The 13,875-nt window shown below is 42.3% G+C and overlaps 1 protein-coding gene across 1 annotated transcript in view; it reads left to right on the top strand.

Annotated features, from left to right (window-relative positions):
* The window catches only part of WIF1 (WNT inhibitory factor 1), a 47,373-nt gene that overhangs the window by 20,420 nt on the left and 13,078 nt on the right, over positions 1-13,875 (top strand). The window contains exons 3-4 of the mRNA XM_074825456.1: positions 4,960-5,068; positions 11,809-11,949. Of these exons, the coding sequence (XP_074681557.1) occupies positions 4,960-5,068; positions 11,809-11,949 (250 nt within the window). The remainder of the gene's footprint in view (positions 1-4,959; positions 5,069-11,808; positions 11,950-13,875) is intronic.

A 13,875-nucleotide genomic window follows, 5' to 3' on the forward strand; every position in this document is an offset into this window, starting at 1 on the left:
TGTGCGGGGCTACCGGCTGCCTGAAGGCACCGAGTCCGCAGACTGTTCACACAAGGTCTGCAGGGGCCCTTGTCTCAGTTTCTGAGGTTCTCAAAAAAAGTCTTTACACAAGTAAAGCATATTCTTCCTTGGGTGCTTCCTGAAGTCAAGCCAAAACCAAAAAGTCTTCTGTGCATGCAGAGTGTGCAGTTGTCAAAGATCAACAATTTATCTCAAACCCCGTTTCCTTCATCGCCTCTGATAACACTGTTCCTCTGAGAGTTAGCTTCCGTACCAAATTTTGCCCCTCATGTACGAGACAGTTCATAGTCTGGCTTAAAAAAAAAAAAAAGTCACAACAATGTTTTTGTAATGGAAAAGGGATTATAGATTATGGGGTTTTCCCCTTTATGTCTCAACAATATCCAAGGAAATTTTGTTCTCACTACCAGATCACTCACAATGACCACTTACAGCACAAATTATGGTAGTCCCTAGACAATATTTTAATTGCACAGAGCTATCTCTTCAATTAACCATCATGACTAAATTTCATGCTAGGCTGGAGCATGGTAAATATTTGCTGAGAGCATGTTGTTTGCTTTTCAGTCATGGTGATTAATGCAAGTTAATTGACAACTCAAATTACAGCAGGTCAGTACTGGAGACTGGATATAGGGATTGTGTCAAGACAGATTTTCTTCCAAATAGATAGGATTTATGGCAGCCAAGTCTTCTTTCAGATTAACGGGTTTGAGGAGTTAAACTACCCTGCTCCACTGTACAGCCTCTCTAGACTGTGGTTTTTGTATATAATTTTTATATCAAAATTTAACCAACTCAGTCCATCACACATGATTTGCAAACATACTCTGCAGCACATGGCTTCATAACTTTGAAGTCATGCTAGCTGGATTTACCTGAGGTCTTTCATGTCTTCTTAGATACTATCATTTCAAGAAGTTCAGTTTTTGTCAACTCAGCAGATGTACAAACCTTTGTACAGAAATGGTGAGAGCACGTATCTCCCCCCAGTGCAATGCATGGCTTTCCTCCTGAGCAGCCTTTTGCTTGTGCAGTGTGTCTTCCGTCTTTTTAACGTGTGAGCAGAACGTACTCCTGCCTCAGGCACTAATCACTGGTACACCTCTACTCTTTTTTTCCCACAGCATTCTCCTGGTGAAACTGGCTGCTCGCGGCTTGGATGGGCACACACTTTGCTGGGTAAAAAACTGGCTGGATGGCCGGGCCCAAAGAGTTGTGGTGAATGGAGTTAAATCCAGTTGGCGGCCGGTCACGAGTGGTGTCCCCCAGGGCTCGGTTTTGGGGCCACTCCTGTTTAACATCTTTATTAATGATCTAGATGAGGGGATCGAGTGCACCCTCAGTAAGTTTGCAGATGACACCAAGTTGGGTGGGAGTGTTGATCTGCTCGAGGGTAGGGAGGCTCTGCAGAGAGATCTGGACAGGCTGGAGCGATGGGCTCAGGCCAACTGGATGAGCTTCAATAAGGCCAAATGCCAGGTGCTGCACTTGGGCCACAACAACCCCCAGCAGCGCTACAGGCTTGGGGAGGAGTGGCTGGAGAGCTGCCAGTCAGAGAGGGACCTGGGGATGTTGATTGACAGCCGGCTGAACATGAGCCAGCAGTGTGCCCAGGTGGCCAAGAAGGCCAATGGTATCGTGACTTGTATCAGAAATAGCGTGGCCAGCAGGGACAGGGAAGTGATCTTACCCCTGTACTCGGCACTGGTGAGGCCGCACCTCGATTACTGTGTTCAGTTTTGGGCCCCTCACTACAAAAAGGCCATTGAATTACTCGAGCGTGTCCAGAGAAGGGCAACGAAGCTGGTGAAGGGTCTGGAGCACATGTCGTACGAGAAACGGCTGAGGGAACTGGGGTTGTTTAGTGTGGAGAAGAGGAGGCTGAGGGGAGACCTCATCGCCCTCTACAGCTACCTGAAAGGAGGTTGCAGAGAGCTGGGGATGAGTCTCTTTAACCAAGTAATAAACGATAGAATAAGAGGGAATGGCCTCAAGTTGTGCCAGGGAAGGTTTAGACTGGATAATAGGAAGCATTTCTTTACAGAACAGGTTGTTAGGCATTGGAATGGGCTGCCCAGGGCAGTGGTGGAGTCCCCATCCCTGGAGGTGTTTAAGAGTTGTGTTGACATAGCGCTGAGGGATATGGTGTAGTTGGGAATGGTCAGTGTTAGGTTAATGGTTGGACTGGATGATCTTCAAGGTCTTTTCCAACCTAGATGATTCTGTGATTCTGTGATTCTGTGGTTAGAGGAATTCCTTCTTTGAAAAGTGGTGAGTATTGTGGCTCATGCAGCAATTGGTCCCCTTTCCCACAGCAAACGTTCTTTTTGTCTCTGTCCTTAGGCATCATTTCAACTCTAGAAAATGGGATTCCAGTTCCTTTCCTACAAGTCAGGGCTCTGGCTCACAAGTGGACCTGCTACAACAGCCTGGCTGGAATGGAAATATGGGAGTGGACCTATTTGGTCTAGTTACCAGTTGTTGTTTACTAGAATAGTAAGAACATAATGTTTTAATATCCTAGCCCATTATGACCTGGTTTAGATATAACCAAACATCAAAGCTAACCAATGAGAAACAGACAGTACAGCATTGACTCATTCACTGTACTATTCTATAGATGTGTGGAGACATATAATTATTTTTCTGAACCAAAGTTTTACTTGAAAACAAAAATGTTCACAATCTGACTTTATGGCTTGTTTTCATATTTTGGCATGGTATATCGTATTGGAAAAAATATCTTTAATTAAAAGCAGCCTTTTGAACATTACCACAGACTTCAATTTTCATCCCCTGGTTTACTGCTTCTCTCCATGTCCCCTCTCCCTCCCACATATACTCCGTGTGTTTAACCCACGCTTAAAAACTTTCATCGCTTCCTTCCTTCTTGTTTTAAGAGTCCTCTCCATGCCTACACAACACCCTCTGAAGACTGTCTGTGCAGAATGTAGCCCCTGCATGCTGTTTGGGGTCTCCTTGCTGTCCCCACAGAGCGAGAGGATGTGCAGCCAGGGCTGATCAGGAATTTCATAATGACCTTTCTACCCAGCTCATGAATGCTTTGCTAGTGTCACCAGGAGCTAAAGGGAGATGGTCTCTCACATGCTGCCGGGACTTCTGCTCAAGTTAGCAGGGCACAGCATCACAGAAGGGCTGAGGCCGATCTGAGACCAGACAGTCTGATCTTGACATGATCTAGTCCACCTTTCTGCTCAAGCAGGGTCACCTAGAGCCACTTGCCACTTGTGTTGGGTTTTTAATATCTTCACAGATGGAAGCTCCATAACCTCTGGGCAGCCTGTGCCAGTGCTCAGTCACCCACTCAGTAAAAAAGTGTTTTCTCAGATTCAGATGGAGTTTTCTGTATTGTGCCTGTTGCCTCCTGACCTGTCACTGGGCGTCACCAAGCAGAGCCTGGCTTCATCTTCTTTATACCCCCTATCAGCTATTTTTACAAATTGATTAGATCACCCCTCAGCCTTCTTCAGGCTGAATGGTCCCAGCTCTCTCAGCCTCTCCCTGTATGTCAGATGCTCCAGTCCCTTGATCATCTTTGTGGCCCTTCACTGGCCTTGCTCCAGTAAGTCCACACCTTCCTTGCACTAGGGAACCAGGATATTACAGGAGAAAAAGGACAGTCTTCTGGCTAAGGACATTGACTGCCATCTTGTAGACGTAAATTAAGTACCATTTATCAGCCCAAAGTTCTCATAAAATTTTGGCTTTAGTCTCTCTTTGTTTCACTATTTTAGCTAAAAATCAGACATAACAATACTGTCTACTATCAATGAGTTGTTGGATGAAAACACATTTTTTCCAGTACCCATGCTAAAGTCTCAAGTGCTTTTCTGCGAGCAGCAAGTACAATTAATTAGCTGTGATCCCTTGTATGCTTCAGGGTAAATGATAAGCCAGACTTTAGGGCAAAAGGCTCATTTTGGCTTGCTCTGCACACCTGCAGCTGTGCCACTGACAGCAGTGGAAGCCTCCAGTGACTTGCTAAGATGCGTACATCTCAGGTGTACATGGTATTTACAGCTATGCTGCAGACGCATGGCGTTACTTTGCATCAAATATGAACAAATATCAAACAGATGACTCAACAGAGGCCAGGGTTCCATGGAAGAAAGTACCAAAGCCTACAGTCTGTGCCACAATGCAGGTGCATATAGGGAGTAGGATGAAGGTAGTGGAAAGTAGTTTTTAAATTATGCCAACACCTTTTGGAAATGACCAAAACAAATAATTTATGTTGCAGTAAATAATGACTGACATGAAGCCAACTCTGTAGGAGACCTCTCAACTCCACTCTTAGAACAGTTTAATGAACTGAATTTGAACAAGGCAGTGTTGGAGCTGTAAGCCAGCTATGTGTCCTAGCATGGTGCTCCAGCAATGTGGCTATTCATTGTCTGGCACTGTTTCCCCAAGGCGATGTGCCGTGCTGTGCAGATCAACCAAGAGCAAGCTCAGATACTCTCATGCCACAGTTGCATCTTGCACGTGCATATGTCCTTTAAACTCATGGTGCAGGCATGTCATCCAGGCTCACCAGTCAGTTCCAGGAGGATTCTTCCCAAAAAACATCTTTAAGGATTAGCCTAGTGTTCATACGTTTTTTATGGTCTGCCAGATAAAAGGTGTGGGTTGTAAAAAAATGTCTTCTCTGTGTAACATTTGTTCACTGTATGCATGCCATTTTCCTTGCTGTTATGCTGTGTCCTTGCAATACCTGGTCACTTGCAATCTCTGAAATAAGAGAAAATTATCTGAAAATTACGCTTGGGTGAAGAAGCAATCAGAGAAATAATAGAAACTAATCCAGTGAATGGCATAATGAAAAGTGTAGTATTTTTCTAGTTTATATGCTAAATAGTTTGCTTTCATGAATGCAATTAAAATACCTATTGATTTTTCATTTATTTGTCATAGGCTGAGTACTTCTACGAGTTCCTGTCTTTGCACTCTTTGGATAAAGGCATAATGGCTGATCCAACTGTAAATATCCCTCTGCTTGGAACAGTTCCTCATAAAGCATCAGGTTTGTGCTGTTGATATTATAAATTGTGTTCCTGTAAAAAATATTCCACAGCCAGTAAAGTCTAAATATTTTATTATGAATTACAGTTCTGAAGTTTATTGCTAAAGAAATACTTGCCACAGTGCTTGACACTGAACAGTTTGTGAGTGACTTGCCCAGCTACAGCAGTGTATTTTGTCTGACCTAAGTCACGTGAAGCTTTTATGCATAGATAAATCAGCAGAAACTTGTGCAAAATTGTTGCATAAAATTCATGTACATGAGTATTATTAGTTAAGTTGTGCAAGTTTTGGAAAACAAAATCTTTGATCACTATAAGGACTAGTGTTTTGCTGATTAAGGATACCAATTAAACTCAGACACCAGAGTGAAAAGAGCAGGCGTATTTTACTGGTGATAACCAAATAATGTAACAGAGTAATACAGAAAACATGCAGTAAGGAAAGGCAGAATAGTGCACTTAAAGCAACAAATAAGGAAATACAGGGTAATGCATCAAATCATTACTACATGAGAGAGAGAATAGTGATTAAGAAAGATACATCACCACTTGCATATATTATCATCATCATCCAGATCCGCAGGCGCTGGGGAGCCCCAGTTACAGCGAGGATTTGGAGAGCCTGTCCCGGCAAGTGGGAAATCCTACGTGATGTGTCCATCCGTAGGTGAGGCATCCAAAGTCGCTGTGAACGGGCCCAGCCTTATATACCAGAGATCGACAAGCCAGAATAGCTGGCACCTTTGTTTTGAGCGGAAAATTTCTGGTTTCATGCTCCTGTTGGATTCCACCCAAAGCCTGGCCAGGGCCCGGGGAGGGAAACCAAGGGAGTTTCTAACAAGGCCAAATACGTGGGTTCTCAGCCTTGAACAAGGCTAAAAAAGGGAAGTTGGATACATTCTCTCAGCATCTCATCCTCACTACTGATTATATTCTGTCTAAGCTGCGTCTTTCACTAGTGAGCTTACATACTTTGTTAATGACTACATACTAAGTTAGCAGCTTCAGCTTGGGGCCTGTTGTTCAGGCTGCAGTATTTCAATGCTTTAGCACTTTTTACACCAGCATAAGTGGGTTGTTATAACTTTGTACAATACCTACTAGCACAATGGTTATCAGTTATAAAATATACAGGATTAATCTATAAGTCAACTCTGGCTTGGGCCTGTTGTCCAAGCCTTAGCACTTCAACTAGTTGTCAAATTATTCTGTTTCTCAGAGGTTGCAGTTTGTGGACATTTTACTTTCAGTTTGGATCAGCTGTTGTCATCAGGCATTCAGCTCAAAGACACGAGTTCTAGTTTAGGATATTGTCATTTACGACTTTTCCCTTACTTGTGCATTCTTAGTCCTTCTCTGGAGCTTATAGGTCCACAGCAGAGACTGAGCCCAAGCCAATGTGAGTGCTCCAGAAGCACCACGGTGCACAGTGAGCCAGGTGGAGTTAAAGCTTTCTGTGAGAGGTTATCAAGTCCACTTTGCTCTGAAGTGGATAAATAACAGTTTACATGATCTGTTCCAGGGCTAATATGTGGTAATCTCTGGCAGAAAGGCAGAAATGTACATTTGGGTGACAGTAGTGTCTTAGACATCATGGTTTCATGATCAGCCTTAGCCAACCTAAGACCATGTGGGATAAAATGGGAAAGAGATGAGAAATGGAACAGGAGGATGGGGCTGCAAGTGGAGCACTGATATACAGGTTTAAATCTGACCAGTGTTTCTTTCTCTTCTCTTTTCAGTGTATACATTTTGAAAGTTTGTGCTTGATAGCCTCCATTTTTGACTTGTAGTAGAATGATGTTGAAGCAATGTTGCAGCACAGTTTTTTGCTGTGGCACCTGGAATTTAACACTGATGATTGGTCTTTCCATTCAGTGTGGATTGATTGAGTGGTCTTGAAAATGGATTTGGGTACAAATATTTGTACCATAAATTCTGCAATTTAATTGTTTGCAAGCCCGATAAATTGGCAGGTAAAGACATTTAAAAGTAACTAAAAAGTCACAAAGGCAAAGTTCTTGTTAAGCATTATTTCCATCTCTGTATAAAGCAGGTGAGATATGTGGGAAGCTCTGCACTCAGCATCCTCTAATACAAGCTAGTTTCTCCTTTAATTTTTAACTATCTAGAAAGGCTAAGCCAAAATTACCCCCTTCTGACTGTGTTTAGGAAAACATAATCTACAACTGCAGGGAGGCCGGAGATGAGATCTCATAGTTCCAGCAAAAGATCTGCTAACCATCATAATGCGAGGTCTGATTAAAGCCAAAAAGGACTTACCCTGTTTGCAGCACTGGTACCTCAGTTCCAGGACTAATACGGGCATGTCCATGGTTTCCCTATGTGGATCATTTGCAGTGCACCACTGCGCTTAGCATATATAAGCTATATTTAAGTCCTGTTTGGCATTATAGTGAGTCTGGTGTTTAACAGTGATTGATGATCAGTACATGTACGGTATTTGAAGCATGTACACTATTTAACAGTGAGCCACTAGTATGATGGTGGGTTTTTTACACTGCCTGCTAGCTGGCCAAAATTAACTAAGTAGCCTTAAATAAATACATGCTATAAAAGTAGTGAATGTTTGTGCTTTGTAGTCATTTCAATAATTTATATGTTCACAAAACAGTTCTGACAAATCTCGTCTAGTTTGCCTGGATCTATCACATTACCAAATCATTTTTCTACACATATGCATGTTAGAAGAAATTCAGTCACAAGCTTATATTTAGTAACAAATCAACAATAGCAAGTTATTTCTTGAAAAAGCATTTTAGCTCAAAAGATTACACTAAAGGCAATTAAGGAGGAATAAAAGAGGAATGGCGGCTGTATTAAGCATGAGAGTGAGAAACAAGAATGAGGATTAACAGTTAGATATCTTAGAGGCAGCTGAACCCAGTGGTCTTGTCAAAATCAGTGGACTTTTAAAACTTCTTTGAGGATATTTGCCTACCACCAAAAAAGCATAAGGATGGCTTTAGTGCTTTAGGGCCTGCCTAGACTCTATTTTGCTTACAGCCAATGGTGGCCATAAGAAGACCTGTGGAAGAGCAGAAGGAGAGCAAGCATATGTGATACTTCCATTTACTGTCTCAGCTCTGACTAGCTTCAGCTTGGAGGATTTCCCGAGTCTTAAGTGATTTGTCTTTTTTATAACCCTATATGGGTTACTGATCTCTCTTTCCAGTACTTGTCCAGGCTCTCCTTGAGTCCATATTATCTTCTGGCATCTCCAGTTGCTTTGGCAAGGAGTTCACTGCATTCCACTGCATGAAGATCCTCCTCCTGTTGTTTTGAGTCTGGCTGTGGCAGCTTCATCTGATGGTCCTTGTACTGGTAGAGACAGCAGTCAATCCATACTGTTGATCCTATCCATACCAGTCTTGATTTTGTAGATGTCTATTATGCTCCACCTAATTTTTCTCTTTGCCAGACAGAAGAGTTGCAACCTAGTCAATTGCTCCTCATTGGATGCAGCCTTGTTGTCCTTCCTTCAGCTTTCTCCAATTCAATATATTCTTAATGAGATATCAAATTCTCCTCAAATTTAAATGAGGTTTAAATCACTTAAGTTCCTTAGACTCATTTGAAAATCCCGTCCCCAAATCACAGGATTGCTATTGGATTCAGCGCTCACAACATGGGTATTGTTAAAGCTAGACACATGGTAAGATGTTAAGAAGTCTGGAGAAGATGCCTTTCAGTGAAAGCTTAAAGAGCTAAGACTACTCAGCTTGTCCAAAAGAAGATGTTTGAGAGGAGTGTGGATACCTGTACAATGAGAAGCTGGCTGCTCGTTTCACAGGGGAAAGCCTACGAAGATCCGATGGTTCAAATTGAGGTCAGCAAGTTCAAAACGAAGTCAGGCGTTGTTGGTGGTCACAGTGATTAATGTCTTGAACACCACACTCAGGAAAGTAAAACCACTTACTGGTCTGTGCCCAGAAGAAATGTAGTGGCCTGTGACTGAGAAGCAGCTGGCCCCCTAAGCGACCTGAGCCAGCCCCTCCTGTCCCTGTGTGCACCAGACAGTGCAGTGCCGTGCCAGTGCTGCCGGTGCAAGCTGATGTGCCTGGGATGGTGGCACAGTGCTGCTTCATGCATTTCATGCAGCTCCCCCCAGCCCACGGGCCAGGCTCAGGACACCTTCTCTTCCTGCCCGCTGCTGGTGTTGACACATTAAAACATATGTGCTGAGCAACCAAAGGTGCTGAAACTCTCTCTGGCTCAGTGGGAGAAACTGGTGCCTTCTCTGGGTGCAGCAACATCTCTGCTCACTCTGCCACGCTAGTAGAGAGGGACAGTGGGTTGCAGGGCTGGGCGTGGACTCCCGCTCTTCTCCAGACCCCACATGCTACTGGGATTGGTAATTCAGATGTCCTTTAAGCAATCCCACCCCTGAGACTGGTGGCTTTTGCATATTAACTAAGTGGCCTGCAGACTTGAAGAGCTGTGCAGACATGCAGGAGTTACTCTCAATCTGCCTCTACTGGAGACAATTTAGGGAACCTTTGTTTTCTGAACAGAAGGAAAAGGCATGTGGTTCCAGACAAAAAGGATTAAACCTGCATCCTCCACATCCCAGGAGAGCATTCTAATTACTAGCTAAAATTAAATTAGATATAAATCACTAGGTTTCCTTAGGTACCTGTTCAAATTAGTTAATTTTTCCTCACTCTTGCTAGAACCATCTGCTCTGCAGCTCTGGGTGCAAGTGCTCCAGAGGATGCAGAAATATAAACATGCAGGAGAGGCAATTCTGTGGCCTGGTGGTGGGATGATGGCTAGCAGAGAGAAGTCTTGAGCTGTGGTTCCCTCTCCTTGATTTTAGCCAGTGATTGACAAATGTAAACTGCACCCTGAATTTGGGAAGCAGGGACCAGACCTGAGGTTTGCCCTGCCACAGCCCTGCTCAGCGCTTTGGTAGCCCATGGGAGCTCACAGCTATGGTTCTGGATGCAAGGGACTTTTTCTCTGTGCTTTGTTTTGACTCTAGTGCTGTTGGTGCGTGCTTAGTATTATTCAAACAGGCATAAAAAGGCAGAGATTCATGCAGAGTTTAGGGACTTTATTTTAGCTCTGAACCACCACAGAGCTCAGCCAGGATCCAGGTGCTTACTGTGCACATGAGGGTCCTCTACTACATTTCTCTGTGCCTAGGAGTTTGGACATATGGGAAGTCCGAAAATACGGCTGCTTCCAGGGTGCAGAGTGCTGCAATAAGGAGTTTCTGACCTGTCCCCTTGGACTTTAGCCCTTAGAAATGCATTCCTGGTCTTTGCCCTAGGCATTTAAACCCACACCCAAATCTCAGGGGAGTTCAGGGGTTTGCTACTGATTCAATGAAATCTAGATATGACTATAGTGCCATCATTAAACGTCTGCCCGTATCTTCCTCGCCATTGCAATTTGGTCAGCTAGGTCACACATATCACAATAGAAGCACTGATTTCCTGCACTTGCGCTGTGAGAAGATTACTACAGTTTAAGAAGTTCACTGCATTTAAACTGTATTTAATCCACTGTAAGAGTTTCCTTCTTACCAGACGGTTACATGCTTTTTGTAACTGTCTTTTAAAAGATTGTTGTAAAAGTGCCTCAACAATGAAATTACTTTGTAATGAAAACTGGAACAGACCTTTCAGTCCTTAGGACTTGCCAGAAGCAGAATGTGTTTCAGCAATAAATTATTCTGTATTATATCAAGGCAACAAATAACAAAAATGGCCCAAATATGACTTGCAAAATTTTTCATAATAAGCAATTTAAAACAAACCAAATGTAGGACTATTAGCTCAACATTTGGTTCTGAAATTTCAGGCCAGCTTAGGAAGAAATGAATAAACAATTTCTATTAGCTGGATCTAGCTTACAAAGCAGCTAGGAAAAACCAATTTAGAAGAAAAGAGATAAAATAATTTCATCTGAAGATTATTTAATATTACTTGTGACAATCACAGTAGAGCATTTCATAGCTTTGAGGTATTGGGCTTGCTTCCTCATTAAAATACTCCAGATTTACTGGCCTTAATTATTTACTTAAACTCTTGGTAGTTCATAGTGTTTGAATACTTTTCCTGGAAAGGCAATCTCCAAATGTCACTACATTTAACAAGTTCTGTCAGAGTGGTGTGTCTGTGTCTTCTTTTGAAATATTCGCACCCATGATCTTATTTATCAAGTGTTCCACCTTGCCAGCACTTTATGGAGTAAGTTTTGATTAAATCAGTATCTTATTTAATTATTAATTGCAATATCCAAACCAGAAAAACATTATCTAAAGTAACTTTTTTTCCCAAAATGTGTAAGATGTTTTTGCAGAAGTCATATGAGAGCCTGCAAAATTTACACTCAGAAGTGATCAACTCATCTTAGAAAATTAAATGTAGTCTTCCAGCTTGTTTTGGTGTATCCTTAGATACCTCCACATGAGTAATTGCCTCATCTGCAAGCAAAAGTATGTTTATGTTAAGATTGCTGTCTGTGCTGTAGACTGTTGAGGCTATGTCAGTAAATGAGCACACTCATCTCCTGTGCTGCTGTACTTCCAGTCCTAGAGCCGCCTATGAATAAGATGATCTGTGTATCTCTGTTACCGGTTTTCATCAATGGCATTACTCTAAAGCTTAAATATAAATATTATCTATATTTTTTAGTATTTCAATGTATGCTTTTATATGTATATAGATACATATGCATGTAAATATAAATATTATTATTCTCCTTTAAGTCGTTCAGGTTGGATTTCCTTGCCTTGGAAAACAAGATGGGGTAGCTGCATTTGAAGTGAACGTGATCATAATGAATTCAGAAGGCAACATTATTCTCCAGACCCCTCAGAATGCCATCTTCTTTAAAACCTGTCAGCAAGGTAACACTAAAGAGAATGTGCCAGAATACTGTTAGACCTAACTCTCTTATGTTTCATTCAGGATAAGGGTTAGAGAAGATGGAAATAAAGTGGTCACACAATGTATAGTAATGGTGGTGAATGCCAGGCTGTTCTGGCTCTGTCTGTGGGTTTACTGTTCATTTACTATGTGTTTACTAACCGTTTTCTTACTGTCAGCTACATTTCCCTTAGCAGGCTGGGTTGGAGGCATTTCTCCTTCTGTTCACTGCTTATCACATCAAGGATATTGGTAGAAATGTATCATATGAAAAGCACCTGTTAGCAAATGATTTGAGGTGCTTGGAGGAGAGCTAGTCCTGTGAAAACAAGTCGAGGCTAACATTTCCAGAAAAGGCACGTAATTTGGAGAACTGAACTTCTGGGATCTGTAGTGGGGACACTGACTTCAATTAATACTGTTTGGTGCCTTAGTTCAACAGTTCCTTAAATCTTAACTTGCACATCCAAACCAAATGCAAAAATCCTAAATCAGAAAATTTCTGCAGAAGTTGGCTTTACCTTCTCTGGAGCTCAGACAGCAACCTCTTGGTTTTGTATACAGGTAAGGTGGTGGAAGTTGGTCTTCAATACTTGCATTCATCAAGCAGTAAATGCACAAGGATGTGCAAGTAGAAGGTCACCATGAAGTTATTACAGTGTTTACTTGGAAAGGAGGGAACCTGTTTAATCAACCAATCTATGAACCATAAACACTATGTAATAAGACTTTCTGGATTAATTTGATACACTACAAACAACTATAATTATCACTTTAAACTGAGGCTGTGGAAATTGAAAAATCAATTATCTAAGATAAGGCAGTTATCCCATGTCATGTGCAATTGTATCAAATTAACCCATGACAGGGCTGATGTACAAAGAGTGAGATTTTTATTCTTCTCCTATTAAATCTTCATTCCCAGTCTCACACTTTCTTCTCTGCTCTTTTCTCTGAGCTAATTCACTGTAGCGTGGCTTCAAAGAGCGAGCAGCAGGAGCAGGAGCTGTTTATTCTTTGAAACCTCACTACACCTAAGTAGCAAAGCTGCTTGTCTCCTTTGAAGCCTTGCTGCTGCCAATTAGCCCAGGGAAAGTGGAGAAGGGGGGAGAAGTGGGCAGAGAAACAGGAAGGAAAATGGGGTCTTAATGGAAGCAAACTCAATCAGATGTCATATATGAAGTTGTGTGTCTGATGTAAATGCAACACAAAACATTTGCTATCTTTTTATTTTCAGTTCAGTTCAAAGATACTGAATTTAATAAACTTTGGAAACAGTGTCCCAACACTAATCTAATCTAATCCCCCCAATCTAATAGGGACAGCATAGTTACAGGTCTGTATTGTGGAAAAATGTGGCTTAAAGAGAGAGGGCTCCAAACTCAGTTTAGTAGTAGCATTCATCCAAGTTATCATTTCTGTGCTATTAGTTGTTGTTGCTGTTACCATTTTGATATGAGATGTAATATTTAACAATTTAACAGTATTACATCATATGGCCTATCAGGATAGCTGGGAGTGATTGTTGTCCCGGTCCTTTGTTTCCAGACCCAGCTGAGAGACACAAGGATGATTTTCCAAACTTTAGAGTACGTGCTCTATCCCAGCACGTACTGGGATAACTCCCATTCCTGCCCTCTGTCTGGTAAGGTGGACACTGCAGTGTTTTGGGACAGGTGCTGAGAGGGATGAGAATGTCCTTACCTGTTGGTGTTAGAGCAGGGGTGAGTTTCCTTACTCTGAAAGATGTCGTTCACAGTGAGGAGCTCCGATTCCTCCTGCTGGGGCCCTGGTCACTGTTTCCACTCATTCTTGGCCATCCAGAAGGGCACCTGCCAAAGCAAGTGAGTGGAACAAGGGAGCAATTTTGCAGGAGAGGAGAGGATTTGTTGTGGCTAAGAGGCGGC

This window comes from Strix aluco, chromosome 5 (genome assembly GCF_031877795.1).
Source record: "Strix aluco isolate bStrAlu1 chromosome 5, bStrAlu1.hap1, whole genome shotgun sequence".
NCBI classification, from domain to species: domain Eukaryota; kingdom Metazoa; phylum Chordata; class Aves; order Strigiformes; family Strigidae; genus Strix; species Strix aluco.